The sequence below is a fragment of the Eleutherodactylus coqui genome, chromosome 4, assembly GCF_035609145.1.
Source record: "Eleutherodactylus coqui strain aEleCoq1 chromosome 4, aEleCoq1.hap1, whole genome shotgun sequence".
Classification (NCBI taxonomy): domain Eukaryota; kingdom Metazoa; phylum Chordata; class Amphibia; order Anura; family Eleutherodactylidae; genus Eleutherodactylus; species Eleutherodactylus coqui.
In genome coordinates this window covers 242,132,136-242,153,957 of record NC_089840.1, presented here as the reverse complement: position 1 = coordinate 242,153,957, position 21,822 = coordinate 242,132,136, and the positions used below count along the sequence as shown (strand labels likewise).

Below are 21,822 nucleotides of genomic sequence, written 5' to 3'. Positions count from 1 at the left end.
AGAGGAGTGGGCATGGATGTCTGACATCTGTCAGGTGTTAGGAAACTTTGAGGAGTAAACACAAATGTTGAGTGTCGATGCCACCATTATCAGAGTTACCATCCTGTTGCTTTGCCTGCTGATAAGGTCTCTGCTAAGCATTAAGGCCAATGCTTTGCAGATAGAACAGGAGATGGGGGATGACAATACGTCGCTTGATAGCCAGACTACCCTCAGGTCTGTTTCCCAGCACGTATTGGAGAAGGAGGGGGAAGAGACTGCTGCCCACACTGCAGAGGGTACCCATGCTACTTCCTTCACATCTGTTCAGTGTGTATGGGCTGAAGAGGAGGAGAAGGAGGAGGAGACTGAGAGATATCCTCCTAGTGAGGACAGCGATGTGTTGCATACTGAGACTCTGGCACACATGGCTGACTTTATGTTAAGCTGCCTTTCCTGTGACCCTCGCGTTAGAGGCATTCTGGCCAACATGGATTACTGAGTGTTCACTCTTCTCGACCCACGGTATAAGGAAAACCTTTCCACTCTCATTCCCGAAGAGGAAAGGAGTACGAGAGTGATGCAATACCACAAGGCCATGGTGAAAAAGCTGATACTAAACTTCCCATCTGAAAATGCTAGCGGTAGATGACGTAGATTAGTGGGCCAACTAGCAGGGGAGACGAGGGGAACAGGTAGCATGTCCAGCCTAGGCAGGGGAACACTCTCCAAGGCCTTTGTCAGTTTTATGGCACCCAGCCAGACTGTGTCACCACTCCTCAGTCTAGGCTGAGTAAGAGGGAACAGTGTAAAAAGGTGGTGATGGAGTACATAGCCGACCTTACCAACGTCCTCCATGATCCTTCTGCTCCATACAACTATTGGGTGTCAAAGCTGGGCACGTGGCACGAACTTGTGCTGTACGCCTTGGAGGTGCTGGCCTGCCCTGCCGCGAGCATGTTATCAAAGAGGGTGTTTAGTGCTGCTGGGGGGATTATCACGGATAAGCGTACCCATCTGTCAACTGACAGCGCCGACAGGCTTACACTCATTAAGATGAACAAAGCCTGGATTTCCCCAGACTTCTCTTCTCCACCAGTGGAAAGCAGCGGAACATAAAGTATCTTTAAGCTGGAACAGGAGAATTATGCACTCTTTATCACCCCCAAAAAGGGTAGATGTAGCTTGGTCTATCCTTCTTCGATCTTCCTCCTCCTCCTCCTCCTCCTCCTCCTCCTAAACTAGCATGTCAGCATGCTGAACAGCCAATTCTTCAGAGGGCCAAAATGCTCTGTAAAAACTATTTCTTTCGGAGGGCTACCTCCAGGTTCTCTCCCCTAATTTTGTAGAGGTTCACCACTAGATTTTAGCAAACATGCTGGTTCCAGCTTCATATGCCCACAGAGTCCACAAATGTATCCCAGAGCATTGCCCAGCTATCTGACACTGAGACAGAATGAATTGTCCTGGTTTGGCCACTCTAATTTCTTCATAGTACATGCTGTCTTTCCCTGGGGCACTAGTTAAAAAGCCCCTCGGGGAGAGGCAAGGGCTTGGACAGGCGGTAGCTTGCCTGTCAGTGGACCACCACCTAGATCCCATTAAGCAAGTACGAGCTCTATGTTAAAAAAATATTTCAGGGGTTCACCTGCACTCTGGGTAAACAAATCTTTCAGGGGTACACCTATACTCTTGGTACACAAATCTTTCAGGGGTTCGCCTAACTCTTGGTACACAAATCTTTCAGGGGTTCGCCTAACTCTTGGTACACAAATCTTCCAGGGGTTTGCCTATACTCTTGGTACACACATTTTTCAGGGGTTCACCTATACTCTTGGTAAACAAATCTTTCAGGGATTCACTTATACTCTTGGTAAACAAATACCCTACACTCTCGCTAAAAAAATTTTCAGGTTCTCACCTGCAATCTTGGTAAAAAAAATTATTCTTTTTAAAATAGGTTGTTTTTTTCATTAAAAAATGTAGAACTACTGGCCTCTGAGACCCCCTATGCTGGTGTTTGTGGCTAATGAAAAGCTGCAACAAAAGTGGCATGAGATGGCACTTACAGTCATACATTAATTTGTCTGCGATTTGTCAGCTATGAAGCACAATTTTAAAAGGGTCACAGGTAAGGATGAGCCAGTATACTTGCTAAAGCACTACTCGTCCGAGTAATGTGCTTTAGACGAGTATCTCAATGCTTGTCCTTAAAGACTCGGGGGCCGCCGCGGAGCGGGGAGCTGCGGGGGAGAGCGGGGAGGAACGGAGGGGAGATCTCTCTCTCCCACCCGCTCTCCCCTGCTCCCCGCCGTGACTCACCTGTCAGCTGCAGCGGTCCCCAAATCTTTAAGGATGAGCGGGGAGATACTCGGCTAAGGCACATTACTCGAACGAGTAGTGCCTTAGCGAGTATACTCGCTCATCCTTAGTCACAGGGCGTATGGAAACATATCCCAGCGCGGTAACCATCTTTGGCCACTAATTTCTTTACAGTTTATGCTGTCTTTCCCTGTCTTTCCCTGGGGCACTGGTTAACAAGCCCCTCGGGGAGAGGCAGGGGCTGGGACAGGCGGTAGCTTGCCTGTCGGTGGACTGCCACCTGAATTCCATTAAGCAAGTACGAGCTGTTGCTCGAAAAATCTTTCAGGTTTTTACCTTCACTTTTGGTAAACAAATCTTTCAAGGGTGCGTCTATACTTTTGCTAAGCAAATCCTTTTAGGGGTTCACCTATACTGTTGGTAAACAAATCTTTCAGGGTTTCACCTGCACTTTCGTGTAACAAATCTTTTAAGGGTTCAACTACACTCTAAGGGCGCCCACCCACTGGCGTTTGCGTTTTCCGCGGAAAAAAAACGCAGCGTTTTCGCCGCGTTTCCAGCGATTTTTCCGCGCGTTTTTCGCGGCGTTTTTTGCTGCGTTTTCGCGGCTTTTCCATTAATTTCCATTGACTTTCATGGGTGCATTAGGAGAAAAATAAGGACACATATGCAACTGACAGTTCCTATGTTAAAAACGCAAACGCAACGCAAAAAAAACGCCAGTGGACAGGAACACATGTTATCTCTATGCCTGTGCAGGAAAAACGCAAAACGCAAAACGCAGGTAAAAAAACGCCAGTGGGTGCTCGCCCTTAATAAACAAATCTTTCAAGGGTTCACCTGCACTCTGGGTAAAAAAAACTTTTGTTTTAGAATGAGTTGTTGAATTGTGGAGATGTGTAGAAGTACTGGCATCTGAGTCCCCTTTATGCCCACGTTTGTGGCTCATTAAATTTTGTGACGGAGGTGGCATGGGATCGGAATTATGATCATACGTTAATTTATCAGCAATTCTCATCAGCATTCTGGGCTATCGCCCACAATTTCAAAGAGGGTCACTGCTAGGTCCTTCCAACCCTCTGCAGTGTGTGTCTCCTGTTCCTCCTCATCCAATACACACTTATAAATAGACATGAGGGTGGTGTGGCTATCAATCGACTGTGTGGCATGATGACAGCAGAGCGCTGCGCTGGGAAAAATTTCAATACACTGTGGACTACTGAGTAGGCGAAGGGGTGCGCCTTACCCTGTCTGGGATGGGGACAGCTGGATGCTGCGCTGGGAAAAATTTCAGTACGCTGTGGACGCAAGCTCGTGCCTGCATCCTCGGGGGGATTTGACAGCAATGCCAGCATGTAACACAGGAGAAGAGGCAGTGGTGTCACCCGCAGGCAGTGATTGGCCTTTGTTCCACATAGTGTGGTGCTTAGCTAAGATGTGCCAGCGCGTGTGCCTTGCTGATTATGGTCTGGCCCAACTGAATTGTTAAGGGGTGACCACCAGGCTCTTGCCCACAATTTGGCTTAATAATGCTACCTGGGAGCCTCAGATGCATCCATGCATGCTTCCCCTGCTGTTCCCTATTAATTTCTGTGGTGTTTCCATCACTTTCTGATGTTTTCAAGTGAATCACACACCCTCCCCTATGCAGAGCATAGGTCACCTTGAAAAATGCTTGAGTCTCCCATTGACTTCAATGGGGTTCGTTACTCAAAACGAACTCTCGAGCATTTTGGTGCTCACACATCTCTAATTAGAACCCATCATGCAGCACCCTGCTGAGTTTGTACTAATAAGTGATGCCTGCATTCACTATGCAGTATCTGTATGACAATGTTTGAGAAAGGCTTTCTAAAAACTAAAACATCACTGTTTCTGTATTTAATGGGATCATAAAGAAGCTGTAAATGGAGCATGTAGGCATCATTTTGTTTGTTGTCCTTGGATTTAATGTCCAGAGTGGACCTGTATGGCTGGATGCATTTCTTAGACCTCTGCATAATTATGCGCTTTGAGATTGTAGTGGTGCTGTTTTTATCTTTACATATACTTTGTTGTTAACATTGCACATTGAGGATGTATCATGAATAAGGTCTAATAAGTTATTTGTGGTTGATGTCAAAAGAAATATTACCCAGATGAAAGTGATTAGCTCCAAATTCAGTCTTCTACCAGGCCCTCCTATTGGTTGCCTCTGCTGGGCCAGTCACCCTGTGTATAGGATTATTATGTTCTTAAGTAATTCAATGACACAAACTTCACAGTATGGAAACTTTTTATTGGTTGTTTCATTACAGGAGAGATTAGACTATGTAGATGTCTCCATGAAGTTATCATGGTCTATTGCACTGAGCAGAGACCACTGGTGCAGTTACTGGTGACTGATTAGTGGTTTTCTGTCTTCTTTAAGCCTGGAAGAAATAAAAAATAATCATGAAATCAATGTGTTCATGCTGAGTTGCTTTTTGCAGCAAACTGGTGCATTAGACATGTATGGAGCATGTAGATTACTGTAAGAAACCAGACTTCATGCAAAATGTTTTCTTCCTTTTGTTCCAGTTTAACATTTCTATATTCAGTTTATTTTCTTAACATCATCTGTTATGTTTAACCATAAATATTAACTAATGCCTCATTTTTGTCATGTCTACTTGACCTGTGCTCACTTTATAATGTTGAGGAAGAATAAAGTGTCAGTACTATAGTATCCTAAAAGTATGAGTATGCCCAGCATGGTCTAATACATGTAACTGCATGAATGACAACTTATTGAAGCCTTAGTAGATGGCTGCTCAGTAGCCATATCTCTTCAGAATGGTAACTTAATGAGTGGCTTTTGCATTAGTAAAAATAGACATGGCCTTCCATTCACATTTCTTCCTAGATATAACTGGGTGTCCACAAGCAGCTCTCTCATCAGCACATTTAACACAGTGAGCTATGACTTAGGGTTTACAAAAATAACAAAACGTTATTTTACAAAATATTTCAGGGATGGTATATTTTAGAGGGGTGGGGTGGAAGAAAAAGTGCCAACCTGGGTTAGAAATTAGGCGAATCTCAGAGAAGGGGATACACTAATTACATATGTGGGAGGAGTCCCACTCATCCATTCAAGTTTAAAGTCTGTACTATAGGTTAATGTTGTCTAAGCTTTGAGTAAGGGTAGGAGGAGTTACCACTGGGAGTGGCTGAAAAGGCTCAATAGCCCATTCTTCTTGTCCTCCGAGCAAATTCCAAAAAAGGGAAAATAAAAACTATACTGGAATGTTGAGACACAGCAGAATATTTCCCCCCAAAATACAGAACAATACATGTGAATGAGATTTGCAAAATTCCCTCTACAAGTGGTAGAAAAATGTCTTGGTATGGTGTGGATTTTCATATTCACATCATGCCAATGATCTTGTGGAATTAGCAATTCAGCAACATGCACCTGTTGGGGTAAGCCAGCCGCGATCAGGAAGTGAAGTTGGGGTGACATCTAGACATCAGCTCTGGTCCACATGACCACATTCTTCTTGTCATTGCAGAAGGTCCCTGAAATGTCATCTATCATAGATCCCTCAGTGGACTCAATGTATAATGCATCCTTCTTCACTACCCTGCTACTACATCTCTTGTGGTGTATTGATTGATTAGCCAACAGGAAGGTGGTTCCCCTAGCCAGTCCAATCAGCCATAATGGAAGTGTTTTTAATTCCGGACCTACCTCTACATGGGCACCAGTTATTGTCCTGCCTGAGGTGTGTAGTGAGGCAGCAGACTCCTGTCAGCTACGTACCTGTGGTTTTGTATTCTGTGATGGGGCCTACTCATTTTTACTTTATTATTTACATTGGGCTTTCTGTCTGTATTAAACATTTTCCCAATCCTCCACCTAAAGACAGAATAGGCCCCGTAGGTTCCTGATATGGGGCCTTCCTGCTTCTAGGCAGGGTCTGCCATACCATAGTTGGTTAAATTTCTGTTACCATTACTTGCCCTATTTTGTGATCTTCACATTTTGGCGATATTGTGCATGTCTATATTTGATCATTGCAACGTTAATTACATCTTGGTCTGAAGTGTTGCTGGCGTCCATGGAGGGTGTTGCACTTGCTCCCTGCACAAATGTAACAGCACCCTGACGTATATATCAGATGTATGCAGTATTACTAATGATATTATAGAAACTCATGAAAACAGATCTACTGACAGTGACAAAATTCTGGGCTTATTCCTTACCTGCACTGCAGGGGGCATTGTACTCGACCACAGCATGCTCATCTGTAATAGAAACATGATATACATATCATTGTGGAAGGTCTGAAGAATTTTCATACAATATGTGAGGAAGGGGTTAAAGGGCTTATCACACTTGAACAACTGATTCTTAGAATGAGCCCTGTCAGTTATGAATTAAACACAACAGGTCTGACTTTCTAAACCCCAAAAGATTAGACATTACCACTGTGGGATCTCTGTGCAACTGATCTTTCTAATAACTAGATGACTGTGTAATACATGGTCATGTTGAGTCCTCCGCATCAGAAGCCGCTCTTTTCTACAAGTCTCTATTCTGACTGATAGATGGGAGTCTGTAGTGGGAATGCCTAAATATTCATTTGAAAAAGGTCATCCTGATGAGATGGGAACCCATTGGAAACCTGCTACCTTCCCCATTAAAAAGGTTTTAAGAACATTTTACATTGATAAACTATCTACATGGTAGGCCATCAACGTGATAATTGGGGATTCCATCCCAAGAACCTTATCGTTCGTAAAAACATAAAAAACATAGGAACTTCCTGTCAGAAAAAGATCACATGATTTATTCAATCTGCCCTTGGATAATTTATTTTTAAGAATAGATATATCAACACTGTAGAAAAGAGATATGGGCGCAGATCCACAAATTATACACTTGATCTAAGGGCCAATGCCCGCTTCTCAGCATTATTTATAAACATGAGGTTCTTTGTTACATTTCAATCAAATCGTTTAAGCGCACTAACCACTTCATGGCAATCTCTTAAGTGGGTTGCTACAATACTGGGCATGGCACCTCTTGGCCACAACAGTATGCACAATAGTGTTGACCCAGTTGCTCAATAACACCACTGCTGCCAGGCTAAGCCCCCACGGCCCAACTGCAGCTGAATTGAGCTACAATGCTAATTTGCAAATACATGTACTACTTTATCCAATCATTTCCCAACTAACCTGCAAAGTAATAATCATAAACTGTGACTGTGGCAGGCTGCAGATTCTCTACATGTGTTTCTTGCTCGAGAGAAAAGACAAAGTTTTCAGGTGTATGAGTGAGCTGCAAAAGAACAAGATACAATCAACCAGTGAAGGAAGTGTGGTATTTTGGGAAGAAGAACAATTAGAGGGGTTTTCTACCAAGTTCAGATGTATTTGGATCTTGACAAGGATTTTTTTCCTTAATAGATCTGCAGGGTTATGGGCCTTGGACAATTTTTTGCCCTTTCCACCTGGCTGGTCACTAGTGTTTATATTCTACTTGATATATCAGATATATACCAAATCATGTATCACTATTATTATTGAATACATTGTATTGGGGAGGTTCTAACAAACTTTGTATGAGGGGTACCCCTGCAGTCAATGCATATCTATGATTCACCTCATCCAGGTAAATGTAAACGTTCTTGGCTGACACTTCTGCTCTCTTCACTACTGGATACTTTTTCAGCTGTAAAAGTAAGAAAAAAAACATTTATAAAATGAGATCTTGGAAATAAAATAAAAGTATAATATAAAATACATTTACAAAGTCTTAAATATAATAGAGATATTCACAATCACTTGCAAACTTGCTTTGTGTTTAATACAAAAATTGTTACAGGAATATCTCCTATGCTGCACATAATCCCTGAAATTTACTACCTTGGATAATTAGACTTGCTCCTAACATTCTTAGTTTAAAGTCTGCCTCGAAATATCATTTCTTATTCCTTCAAAGGAGTCCTATGTGACATAACCATAACTTATAGCCCCTACACAACATTACTGGGTTGCAGATACCTCTTCTGCATGCTGTGTCCTTACCTAGCTACTGTACTCTTGTGAATACTTTTTATCCAAGTTGGTTCAGATACTGTCTGGTTTATAGCATATTCCTTTTGCCAACACATAGAGTTGATCCCTTAAACAAAACTTGTACCATGTGCCTTTGGTATCACTCCTCCTAGTCCATTTAAATTGTAAGCAGAAACATTTTGTCTCATTGTTTATTCCTTTGTTTTGGTTACTTTTTTTTTAACTCCTTAATTTTAAAGCAGTGTGGAATACCAGATCTTTAGTTGCATTAAAGAGTACTGCTAGGTTATGGATCTATTAGCCGCATCTTTCTTTAAAATTAGCATTGGTGGCAGGAGTAGCTTTACCTCCAGGACAGATTTTGAGTGTTCTATCATTGTCTTATCAGCTGTACTGCCCAGTCTGATATATGCAAAGCTGGCCATTGACTTTTGATATCTTACCATATGGCACACAGCTATGCTTCTTTGCCTGTCCACACATGCATTCACATGCATGGCTCTGCAAAGTATGCATGTGTTCTGAATGAGACAAGGAGATAATCTGCTGCCAAGATACCTATGGTGGTGGTTTTTCTCCTCTGAGAACAAAAGAATCATACATTTTGAAATTCAACAGCCCAATACTTCTTTTCCCTAATACTTATCATGAAAAAGAGTTAAGAAACTCCTATTAGATGGTCATCTGGTCCTTTTGAAATCAGCAGGTTAGACTATTACTCTATGTATGGCCATTCTAAGATTCAGCTAATAGGTGCTGACATTATCAAGTCAGTGGCCTTGGGTAAAATCTATTGCAATAGGAATATCATTACTAGTTAGTAATTACCAACATATCTTCTCATACTTAAACTCCTATAGTCAGCTTAGTGAGTTCATTATTGATCGTTTCTGATCCTAATATTCCTCACCTTTTTAATACTGTATTTATTAGGAACATATCCTGATAGAGGCTCAATTAAGATCACCGCCATATTGGTGTTTTTTCGCTTTCCAGTATATCTACAAATAATGAATATTTCAGGTTAATGGACTTTAGTTTCAAAAATTAAAGTATCAGCATCAGTCATCAACAGCATTGACTAAGAATGAGCTACAAGTAGTAGTTAAAACAGTTCTGTCAATTCTTCTATCTAAGGGCATAGGATGGAGGGCAAGGTGCTAAACTGAGGCTTATACTGTTTTCTATGATTTGATTGACTATTTTGATGTGAAATGCTGTGAGGACTCATAGAGAAAGCCTGTGTGTCTTACTCCTCACCCAGAATGATTAACAGGTCTACATGTATACAGACTACTATTGGTATATCCATCAATTACTCTGTGTGGGTGGGGGAAGCTGGGATATAGAAGGGGAAACTATGAACTACTGGGAAGAAAGGAACATTTATAAACACAAGTGATTGTATAACATTGACACTCCCAACAACTAGATATGAAGTGCCAATTTATTTAGTTTGGATGACATTATGCAGACCATTAATGTCCTCAAATTACAAACTTTATCTCACCTAATATCCACGTGAACATTAAATTTCTTCTGTGATTCACTGGTGCAGACAGATGGCTCAGTGCTTATTTTGAGGGAAAAATAGCTTCTCTCAGATGCGTCAGGTAGAAGGTTGCAAAGTAGGTGTGACTGCAAGTAGAAGAGTCTCTGTTACATTAGTTCTTTCCCATCTGGTCTCTGTTGTACCTGAATAGGAGTATGCTGTGTTGTATAGTAAAAAACTAAATACCCCCCCCCCCTCAAAAAAACCTAATGGACGCATTATAAGTCAATGCATTATTACCTATTAAGATCTGTTACAAAGCCAATACACCCATGATGCCAGCCTTCTTCTCTACTGGCAGATTGTCCATTAGCTTTAGTGTTATTTTTGCCTTCAAAAAGGGTGGAACCCTGATGGACACCACAAAGGACAATAGGGCCCACCAGAATTTGATGGGATCCAATTGAAAAAAACACAGTAGTCATAGTAATGTTGCAAATGGAAGCTATAACACTAGTGTGAGCCTCAGGGCTCTCTCACACAAGCAAGTTTTACCACATATTACATGAGTGGGTTTTGCATGTGTAATATGCAGTAAAAAATTCTACATTACTTTCAATGATGCCTATAATACGTGTGCAAAAAAGAACCCAATATAAGTTGTCTTGGGGTATATTACGGGTGCGTACACACCAAGATAGTGTATGGGGATTAATTGAAACGCAACAGTATGCAATGTACTGCGTACTGTTGTGTGCTCCTCGCGCATGAGATATGCATGCGGTAAGTGCTGGTAATTGCTCATGTGAGAGAGCCCTTAAAAACAGGTACAGAAGATAATTTTCATAATATAAACAAGATTAGAAAATTTGTGTATCATAAATTATTATAAGCCTCATCTCAGGCCAGAAACACATGCTGTTCATACCTGTAAATAGACTGCACCATTGCCTGTAACACTAACTGTATATTCTCCTGGGATTTCTGGAAGGTCAACACTTTGTGCAAGAAAACTATTGCTTTTGCCCACATGAACAGTTCTCTCGAAGCCGGACTTTGATCGAATTGTCACCGTTGAATCCCCCTGTTTGTGATTGATAACTTTGGCATATTTGGCCAGAGCTTGAAGGGCTAGGGTCGTGTCCTACAGGACAGATGAGACAAGTAAGTTACACTACTGTATCTAGAATGGGAAGGAAATTGCTGTCTTATTTATAATTGAAGCTGGGGATCCAAAACCCAACCCAAAAACTAAACTTGAACCTTTTTAAGAGAAGGCAATCACTCTGACATATGGTATACATAGCCCTGTTATTCAGGCTGTGGCAATAGTTTGCATATCAACTGTGGTAAATTTATTTTCACCCCATACAAGATTTAATGCTACAGATTCTGCGACTCATTCCGCACGAAGTACGTGAACAATCCACATGCATGTGAATCAAGTTTCCGCAACTATGCATTAGAAAATTTCTGCACCGATTTCTGACTGCATGGTCGATACAGCAAGTTCCCAATAGAAATTAGAGGCCGTGGCCTAGGATATCATACACATTAGATTTTAATTCAATGTGCAAACATATTCTTAGGATAGACCTGCTGTAAACCTGCAGTACAAACCATGTCATTGAAGTTTTCAAAACTCCGTCCACATTTGGCAAAAAAATTAAATGTTGAAAAATGAACATTTTGAAATTTGCATCATACTCATTATCTAGTAGGAAAAGCCATCAAGCAGCAGAACGGCGGCAGATTTGTTGTGGTTTGTTTGATCTTAGCATTAAACTAAAAATACAAAAAAGTGACCTCTATATTAGTAACCAGAAGCAACAAGATAGTTTCACCTATGTAAGATGACTGCATGTTAGCACCCAAATTACTTCCACAACAACAACACTAGTGGTCGTGCAAATAATATTCGAGTCTCTCAACTCTACTTGACAGATGATGTCAGGGAAAAGATGGAGCGGCATTAGCTTATTTAACTATCCACATTAAACACATATATAGCCAACAGCCATCTAAAGGGTAGGAGAACCTTACAGTGTGAAGACCCTAGAAAACAGCACCAAAGTTATCAGCATTCTGCGAGTACATAAGTGGTGAATAGTCCACCTGTCCAGAAGTAGTCCAGAAATTTGAGTCCACTAGTCGTTAAACCTTAATTTTTTAGAGGATTATTATCCTTTTAAATGAAAATTAGCTGTTACTCACCGTATAAAGGTAACTGGGAAGTTTCCTGGCTAACGGGTCTCTCATTTGCACTACTGGGTTCTTCCTCCACTATAAAAGTAAATCATTTTCTATTATAAAATGAGATCTTGGAAAAGAAATATAAAGTATAATATAAAATTGATTTACAAAGTCATACCTACAGTAGAGATAGTCAAATCACTAGCAAACTTGTCTTGTTTATGATATAAAAACTGTTACAGGGATTTCTCCTGTGCTGCACTCAACCTCTGAAACTTACTACCTTGCATCATTAGACTGGCTCCTAACATTCCTAGTTTAAAGTCTAACTTGAAATATAATTTCTTATTTCTTCAAAGAAGTCGTATGTGACATAATCATAATTTATGGCCCTTACAGAATGATACCAGGCTACCGATACCTCCACTGCACGCTTTGTCTTTACCTAGCTAATGTACTCTTTGACTACTTTCTACATATGTTGGCTCAGATATGGTTGTGTGAAGGAGCCCTCGGGCCGTATTCACATGTCTGTATTTGCGCAGCATATTGCACGGGCAATGCGCAGTGAATAGAGCCTGCTGAATTCAATGGGTTCATTCACGTGTGAGTATTTTCGGTTGCATTAAAAATATGTGATATGCTCTGTTTTCTCTGCATTTGCACAACATAAGACACCATTAAGGGCTCCTTCCCACGACCGTATGACTTTATACATTTGCCCGTACACACCATATAATCGCATGAATGACGTTTTGCTTTGCTGGACTCTCCAACCGAAATTGCGTATTTAAAGCAGTTTGCATGAGCAAATGCGTAATACGTTCACGTCCAGCAAAGGAGGGGTAGAGCAAGAAGCAGGCTGATATGTCCGTTCTAGCCAATCGGTTCATTTTGAGATCAAAATGCCCATTCACCTGCTTGCAGGTAACACTGTTTCCATGTATTAGAATAAAAATGAATGCCTAAGTAGGGCAAGATGTTTTGTTTTCCCTGCGTTGTACGCAGGGTAACTCCCTTCCCCTTCCTTTTTTTCAGCTTCTATAGAAGTCTATGGGAGCTTACTGCGTAACACATTAAAAGATAGGGCAAGACCTATCTTTTCACGTGCCGTATAAAATATATGGTTGAAAAACATCAATTAGGTTCTACTTTTTCTTGTGTGAATATTTTGCGCAGAAAAAACAATACCATTAAATTCCAATGCTTCGCAGGGTCATGTTTGTGCAACTTTTTTACGCACCAAATTACCCGTGCAAATACCGTCATGTGAATAAGCCCTAAAAATAAAATATATAGGCACAACATCAATGAGATTCGGTTCCTATATATTTGCGTGCACAAATCATGGTGCATTTGTGTATGCAAATAAACTCCACAGTAACCAAAATATGTGGGTATAAGCACATTTTGGGCCAGAAAAAATGCTGCCTGTTTGAGCAACAGAATTATGCTTACATCCATGGGAATCCGGCCTTAGGCTACTTTTTATACGGACAATATTTCCGTTTAAATTGCAGACTGATTTTTCAATCCAAACGTCAAACAGAAAAAGAACCCATTAACTAGAATCGGTGTATTCACATGTGATTTTTTTTTCTTGCAATATGACTGATTTGCGGATGAGAATAACACATGTAAGGGTACATGCATTCAGACGTGTAGAAAGTTATGCCCCAGATTTTCGGGTGCAACTCGGATCAGACAACAAACAGACTGTCCATCTGCTGTCCAATGTGCGGTTCACCAAGTAAAAGAAACCAATTACATGTGAATACAACCATTCAAATGAAGGGGTGCTATTTCTGCCTAATTTTGGACTGATTTTTCAGTCCAAAAATCAGATGCAAAAAATGTCCGTATGCATGTAGCATTAGGCTATCTCGGCAGGGCCGATTTAAAAGACATGCCCCAAGAATCTCAGGCACAACTCGCATTGGACAGCACATGGACATCTTGGTTAAGTGCAGTCCGATGTGCAGGACTCCACACATTTACATCTGCGATTTTTGTCTAAAAATCAAACAAGAAATGGACATGCTGAAATTGTTTTTACTCGAACTATTCATCCAAGTAAAAAGGGTTCAATTTCTGTCCAATTTTCCGACCTAAAAAAAAATCGGTTTGAAAATTGGATGAAAGAATTGTCCGTGTGAAAGTAGCCTAAATGTGTGATGTCCGGCACATCGGACAGCACACAGATGGTGTATTCGTGTGCTGTCTGATTTAAGTTGTGCCCAAGAATCTCAGGCGCAACTTTTTAATCATCTGTGTGAAAGTAGCCTAATATGCAAGACCAGCCTTGGACTAGAAAGTTGTTAGTTTTTACTTGGAAAGAGATACAACCTGATATGGTTGGAGGCCTAATTTTGTATTTTGATTGCTCACTATCCATGTAACGATTTTTGCACTTTCTTCCAGACATTTCCTGGTTGGTGTTGTCTTCCCAGAAAGTAAGGCTAGTAGAATATGTGATGCGGTCTGAATTTCACTTGCATGGTTGGAGTTTGTTTCCCAGTGCATTGATCCGCCTATTTAGGAAATATCAATAAAGAATATGTTCTTAAAGGGAATCTCCAGTTCTATACAAATAATTGAAATAAGCATATGATGTCCCAATCTAAGTGCTCATGTTTAAGTAGACAATCCACTTAATTTCTACAAAACAGAGTGGGACTGATACTGTTCAGCTTTATATTCCCTAATAGGAAATGCAGACGTACTATACCTGTTTTTCCATCTTGTGTATGCCAGTTATTATAACAATTTTTTTATTAAGTAAAGTAGGTAAAGTTGGTGAGGACACTGGGGAGAGCGTCACGCTGCAACCTTATGCTTCTTGCTGCCTGCCGGTAGCTTCATATTGTGATTGGGAGGAGAGAAAGAACTCCAAAAACCTCGCAGAGCTACTCTTCTTTTTTGTTTCCCCATGGTGCTGGAGTATAGCGGAAGGTACGTAGTCCTTTTGGGAACAGAAATTCCCACAGAGCTGAGCTAATTTGGAGGCCAGGAGCAACGTGCTAGCAGGTGTACAACTCACTCTATGAGCTGCAGGCCTCACTCCATTGTGTGCCATTTTTATAGTACAAATGTTCCCTTGGACCTCATGGTATATGCCCTTCAGATTCAGTACTGTATCTTCAATTTAGTTTCACTTTAGAAGCACTAAAAACGGACCCAATGAAATATATTGCCATAGTAATTGGGCTCCGGGTGATATGGTTTATATATAAGATTGTGTGCGTCTATATATACAATCCATCCATGCAGCAAAATCTCTTTGACATGATCTCCCCAAATTGTTGTTAAAATGGCCTTACAAATGGTCTCTAAAAGAAGCGGGCCAACATACAGTACATAGAATATAAACAGAATGAAATCTGTTAAAGAAAAATTCAGTCTGGATCAGGGATGGTCTCAGATGAGATGGTCTTTTGGAAAGGTTCACAGTATACACTGCTCATCCCCAAATCAGCAAAGCATTATAATTAGAGATGAGCGAACGTACTCGGTAAGGGCGATTTCGCAATCGAGCACCGCGATTTTCAAGTACTTCACTACTCGGGTGAAAAGTAGTCGGGTGCGCTGTGGGTGAGCGGGGGGTTGCAGAGGGGAGTGGGGGGGGGGAGGGAGAGAGAGAGGGCTCCCCCCTGTTCCCCACTGCTACCCCCCGCTCCGCCGCGCCTCCCCCTGCCCCCCGGCGACCCCGAGTACTTTTCACCCGAGTAGTGAAGTACTCGAAAATCGTACCGAGTACGTTCGCTCATCTCTAATTATAATACATTGATTAGGCAAATATTATTCACATACACATTAATGGAAACTCCCTATTATGATAATCACAGCATAATAGCACTAGAATTTTGATATCAAGTAGCTTTTACAGGTTGTGTCCCTTTTAATTGAACATAGTAGTTCGATTAGACTGCTCGATCGAGTGGCAGTCTTATCGAGTAACTGTGTACTCGCCCGAGCAGCATGTGGGGTGGCGGCGGGGGGGGGGGGGGGGAGGAGCAGGGGGCACAGACAGAGAGATCTCTCTCTCCCACCGCTCCCTCAAGCTCCCCCCTGCTGCCCCCCCCCCCCCGCATGCTGCTCAGGCCAGTAGAGTACACAGTTACTCCATAAGACTGCCACTCGATCGAGCAGCAGCCTTAAACGAGCGTGCTTGCTCATCTCTAGTAGTACTGCAGTGGACCTCCTACAATCAGTGGATTGATGACGCCCCTTTACATCAAAATTCACCCCAGCGACAATCATACAAGTGTGCCTGGTGCTGTAGCTCAGCCCATTCAAGTAAACAGAACGAAGTGCGGTTAAGCTGCAGTATCAGTCTCCGTCAAGTTCATAAAGACACCTGTGTGGCAGATACCGCAGTGAAGATGCTACTGCCCCATTGCTTAGCTGATCTCTGGGAGTCCTCATGGTGTGACCCCACTACTCATACATTGATGGCACCTCCTTAAGACATATGTGTTGTATATTGAAAAAAAAACACATTAAGTTCTTCATACAAAATAATATTTTTCTCCCTTATTAACTAGCTGCAATATGTCACAATCCATTACAATGACTGCTTAAAAAGTGGCGTGCCATAAATGCTTTACCTTGTTTTATAGCTGTCTCATCCAGTTTCTTCAGTAGTCGATCTCTCAGCTGACGGTCATCTGATAAGGTGAAGACATATGCCAGAAGAGCCTGTGTGTGTGCCGATGTAACATTATCCACTGATTTCCTGACACAGTTCAGGGCATCTTCCACAATACTACCCTAGATACAACAAAAACAATAAAACACAATGCTCATGATTGCGATAGGATCTAGTGGCAGCTGTGAACCAACAGTTTTATTTTTTAAATGTATCACTTTTTAAAATGACTTTATACATGTGAAATATACTATATATTTTATACTATTCTCTTTATGGGATGATGCTGGCAGCCATCTTTCCTGAGTTGCTGCTTTGTACGGAGCTGAAAAAAGCAGCCACAAAAATTTTTTCATATACTTTTACTTACTCATTGTCAAAAAAATCAAGCACCAAGAGGTCTCAGAGGACCTCTTTTTCCGCTTGTGTAGAGCTTTCTAGCCACTAGATGCCTCTACGATGCAATCCAAGAAATTTTGCCCAGTTAACAGAGTTTGATAGGGGAAGCATTATTGGAAAGCACAAAGCTGAATAGTCATATTAATGAATTGCCCTCCAGCTGGGCCATTATGACCAGACTGTAAGATGGTTTTTGGATCAGGGGATGTTTGAAGACACACAAGGTGACCAGGCTCAGGATGCCCTCAACAGGCCACCAGTAGAGAGGATTGTCTGATAAGCAGCTATAATTATTTTGTTATCCACCATCCAGAGACAGGTGGCACCATCGTTACAGGTCCCTGTGTCTGCAGGAACTATTTCCCGGCGCTTGGCTGAAGGACATTTGGTCTCCTGGCACCCATTATGTTTACTACATTTGGAACCATCTCGTTCATTTGCAGTGATATTATGAACGACTTTACTGAACTGCTATGAAGTGGAACGTGGTTGTCTTCAGTGATGAATCCAGGTTTAGTTTAGACACTGACGACATCTATGTTTGTGTTTGGAGACTGAGGTTGAGTAGGCCATTCTGCCTTTGCTGTGGAGGTCACAATGGCCCCACTGCTGGTGTGATGTCTGGATGGCTGCATACAACAGTAGAAAGCCCTAGTATTGGTAAGAGGGACAATGACAACTCAGCGATATGTTCAAGACATCCTGCAGCCATATGTTCCTCTCATAAATTCATGCAGTCTTTAACTTTATTGATACCAGATTGACCTGATGATGGCTATGCGAACACAAAAAGTTTGGAAAAATGTTTATTGTGTACTTTTAAATCTGCATGGTTAGGTGATTATTAGAGATGAGCCAGCATGCTTGTTTAAGGCTGCTGCTCGAGTGAGTAGCAGTCTTATCAAGTAACTATGTGCTCGCCGAGCAGCATGCAGGGAGGGGGGGGGGGGGGAGCGGGGGGCAGCTGGGGGGAGAGAGAGAGAGATTTCTCTCACTCTCCCCCCGTTCCCTCCCACTTACCCCCGTCACCCCCCAACAAGCTGCTTGGGCAAGTACACTGTTACTCGATAAGACTGCTACTCGCTCGAGCAGCAGCCTTAAACGAGCATGCTCGCTCATCTCTAGTGATTATATATATTTGGAGCATCTCTCTCCCTTTCTCTCTTTCTCTCTCTTACTGCGGGAAGATAGGGCAAGTCTTATCTTTTCTGGCCAGTACTATTACCAGGCAAGAATACCGCTAGTGAAAATGAAACCAATGGTTTTGTTTTGTCCTGTTATGTGGTCTTGATTATGACGGCTATATAACATGACAAAATTGCGCTCATCTGAAAAAGAACAGTGCAAAAGAAAAATTGCACGTGTAAATTACTCCACTGAACACAATGGGTTAATACAACACGTGACTTCTGTTTGTCAGACAAAGTCACAGAACTCGTGCAATTTTCAAGGCTGTGTAGACAAGCCCTTAGGTATTGCTTACAAAGGCAATTTTATTGTGCAAGTTTGGTGTGTTGAGAGATGCATAAAACGCTCACGAAAATAGAACCCATTATTTTAAAGATAAATCACAGGGGGCTGAATGGGTTCTAACAGAATTAGAAAACATCATAGAAAAACATCATAGAAAAGAGAACCTAAAATGTAAATTTTGTTGGTATAGGATTAAAAAGTCCTTTGATGGCATTTGAATTACCATTACCCCTAAGTGGGCAAGCCTACAGCAACCTCCCTGGATATGAGCTTCTTTGAGGTTTATGACACTATTCAGAGTAACTTATTAACATTGTCAATGGTGTCAGCTCTTAGTTAGCTATTGAAATGGACATTAGTGTCCTGGCTGATAAGGCTTGAAAACAGTTTAACCACTGAATACATATTCTGTATCAGCATTAGGATACAGCTTACAAGCTCAAATATATAAATATTATTGTGGCAATTTATGAACCACTGACTAAATGAAAAAGCATACTACTGCAAGGAGCATATATAATTTAGAAGCACTGCTCAGAGTAGCCTGTTCGTATTGTAGTGGCACTTGCACTGGGTCAACTGATATAGTGTTTAGCATTAACCCTAAGTGGACAGGCCCACTATTGTGAACTTGCTTGATATAAACCACTCTACGTTCAAGGAAAACAGGGCCCATGTAGCAGAGGTGGCAACAGATTGGAAACCGATTTCAGTTCCTCATAAGGAAATTTATCAACTAGTGAGTCATGTAGAAGACCCCCACCCTCTCCTTTTACTAGAGGCCGGAGAAGAGGCTCTAGATGACAGAGAGCCAGAGGCAGAAACACATTTTCATAATCTGGGGATTTTTTAGGTCTACCAATCTCCCAGTATGTGCTAAGAGGGAGAGGGAAGAGTGAATCCCCTCTCCTCTTATACTCCATTGTATATTGGGAGTTTGATGACCAAGATGGGTGACTGTTCTGATTCCCAACACATAAGTATTCATGATAGATTCAAAGATGCAACTAATGTATTAGATGAACAAACATGCCTTCTGAATACTGTTCTGGATGAATTGCAAGATGAATTACAAATGATCAATTTGTCTAACCAGAAACTATCCCCTAGTGACATGAGTCTTTTAAAGAAGGGTCTCTCCTATGTTTTGACTCATTTGATTAGGTTAAAACATATTTACACGCAAGTTACACTGGAGAAAGTTTTGGGGTACCAATAATCGTCAGCAATGTGCATCCCTTGGCATTGAGATAGATGATCTGCCCAATTGGAGGAGGCTAAATGATCTATTGAATGAAAATCAGACCCCAAAAGGGATGGGTCCACTCACAAACTTGAAAGCTGTGAATAGCAAATGTCCTCCTCTGGGCAATTACTTATACATTGACATGTTTGAGAAAATAGTTATTTCTGATATCAAATTTATCCATGTTCAAAAACAGCTCTCTCGGTCTAATTTGACCAATAGATGGATGGAATTCCTTCTAAATCTTGAGAAAGACCCTAAGCTAATTTTCAAATTTGCTGACAAAGGAGGTAATGTGGTCCTGATGGACTGTGGAGACTATATTAATATGTCCTCCCAAATCTTGAATGATAAAAATAGCTATAGAATCTTGAGTGTGAAACCTACTGACCTCTTCTGTTAAGAATTGTCTGATCTTTTAACATCAGCTAAAGAAGAAGGCTTAATTGATGAGTGAGAATTCTTCAATATGGCACCTAACAAACTACAGCTAGGTACATGCTACAGTCTACCTAAGATGCACAAAGGCCTGGAAAACATCAAAGGATACTTCAAGATCCATCACTTTATTCTGGAAGCAACATTTTTATTTTCAACGGGAAGCTCTTCCACCAGCTCAGGGGTACTGCGATGGGGAGCCCCTGCGTCCCCACGTATGCTAATCTGTACCTAGGCTGGTGGGAGGAGTGTTGCATTTTCAGTGAGCTCCATTGAAAGCAATGGGCTGCCGGCGAGCGCGGGATGAATTTTCGGGAAGGGCTTAAAAATATAAGCCCTTACCTGAAAATCATCCTAAAATGTGTAAAAATAAAAAAAAATGTATACTCACCTTTCCGCTGCAGCCGGAGTTCAGCCGCGGCCGGCCGGCAGTTCTCCTGAACTGCTCTGAGTAGTATTCAGCAGCCGGGGATTTAAAATCCCCGCCTGCTGAATGAGCTGCCTCTGATTGGTCACAGCCTGACCAATCAGAGGCAGCTTTCACTCACACCCATTCATGAATTCATGAATGGGTGAGTGAGTGCTGCCTCTGATTGGCTCAGCGCAGGGACCAATTTTAGGAAGATTTTCAGGTAAGGGCTTATATTTTTAAGCCCTTCCCGAAAATTCATCCCGCACTCGCCGGCAGCCCATTGCTTTCAATGGAGCCAGCTGTATTGCCGGCTCCATTGAATTCAATGGGCTGACATCGTTCTGCCGGGACAAGGTGAGTATATATATTTTTTTACTTTTTACACATTTCTGGATGAATTTCAGGGAAGGGCTTATATTTTTAAGCCCTTCTCGAGAATTCATCCCGCGCTAGCCGGCAGCCCATTGCTTTCAATGGAGCCGGCTGTATTGCCGGCTTCATTGAATTCAATGGGCTAACATCGTTCTGCCGGGACAAGGTGAGTATATATATTTTTTTAACTTTGTACATCCTGCGCTAGCCGGCAGCCCAGTGCTCGTTTAATCGAGACGAGTACCGCGTGGTGCTCGTCTCGAGTAACTAGCATCTCGAGCACCCTAATACTCGAATGCGCATCAAGCTCGGACGAGTATACTCGTTCATCTCTAATGGTTACAAATTTTGCATTTTCCTAGGAGCTTCAAGTTATGTCTTTTACTTCTGTAACTACTAGCAAAGCATTTTGTATTATTTTGTGTGTGCACTTTCTTTTAATTCCATATTTTAGATTAAATGCTGCTGTCCAATGTTTCCCAAATTTACTAATCAGCAGAAAGAGTATCACATATATGAAATTACTTACATTATATACCCTCTGATGTTCCAGGATAGCGGTTAGAATGAATGCAGTACGAGCCACTTCATTGTCTGCCTAAAGTGCGAAAACAAGTTTTAAAATTTTTGGTATAGAGTATTTTACATTGCAAAATTTTATTGCAAATTTCTCCAGGAGATTAGCCAGGAATAAACAAATACATTGCCCATGAAAAGACCTTGTCTCATTAAAACCAGCCTGGTAACTAACAAAGGCCTCTACACACGACAGAGTCAGATGCGGCAAGCTTGATCCCGCA

General features: G+C 41.6%; 1 protein-coding gene across 1 annotated transcript in view; it reads right to left on the bottom strand.

Moving 5' to 3' along the window:
- Positions 1-4,686: 4,686 nt before the first annotated feature.
- The window catches only part of LOC136626664 (pregnancy zone protein-like), a 184,070-nt gene continuing 166,934 nt past the window's right edge, over positions 4,687-21,822 (bottom strand). The window contains exons 19-29 of the mRNA XM_066601682.1: positions 21,552-21,620; positions 16,642-16,804; positions 14,381-14,565; positions 12,056-12,124; positions 10,770-10,985; positions 9,860-9,987; positions 9,260-9,350; positions 7,934-8,002; positions 7,507-7,609; positions 6,529-6,570; positions 4,687-4,712 (exon numbers count right to left, since the gene is read on the bottom strand). Coding sequence (XP_066457779.1) covers positions 4,687-4,712; positions 6,529-6,570; positions 7,507-7,609; positions 7,934-8,002; positions 9,260-9,350; positions 9,860-9,987; positions 10,770-10,985; positions 12,056-12,124; positions 14,381-14,565; positions 16,642-16,804; positions 21,552-21,620 — 1,161 coding nt within the window. The remainder of the gene's footprint in view (positions 4,713-6,528; positions 6,571-7,506; positions 7,610-7,933; positions 8,003-9,259; positions 9,351-9,859; positions 9,988-10,769; positions 10,986-12,055; positions 12,125-14,380; positions 14,566-16,641; positions 16,805-21,551; positions 21,621-21,822) is intronic.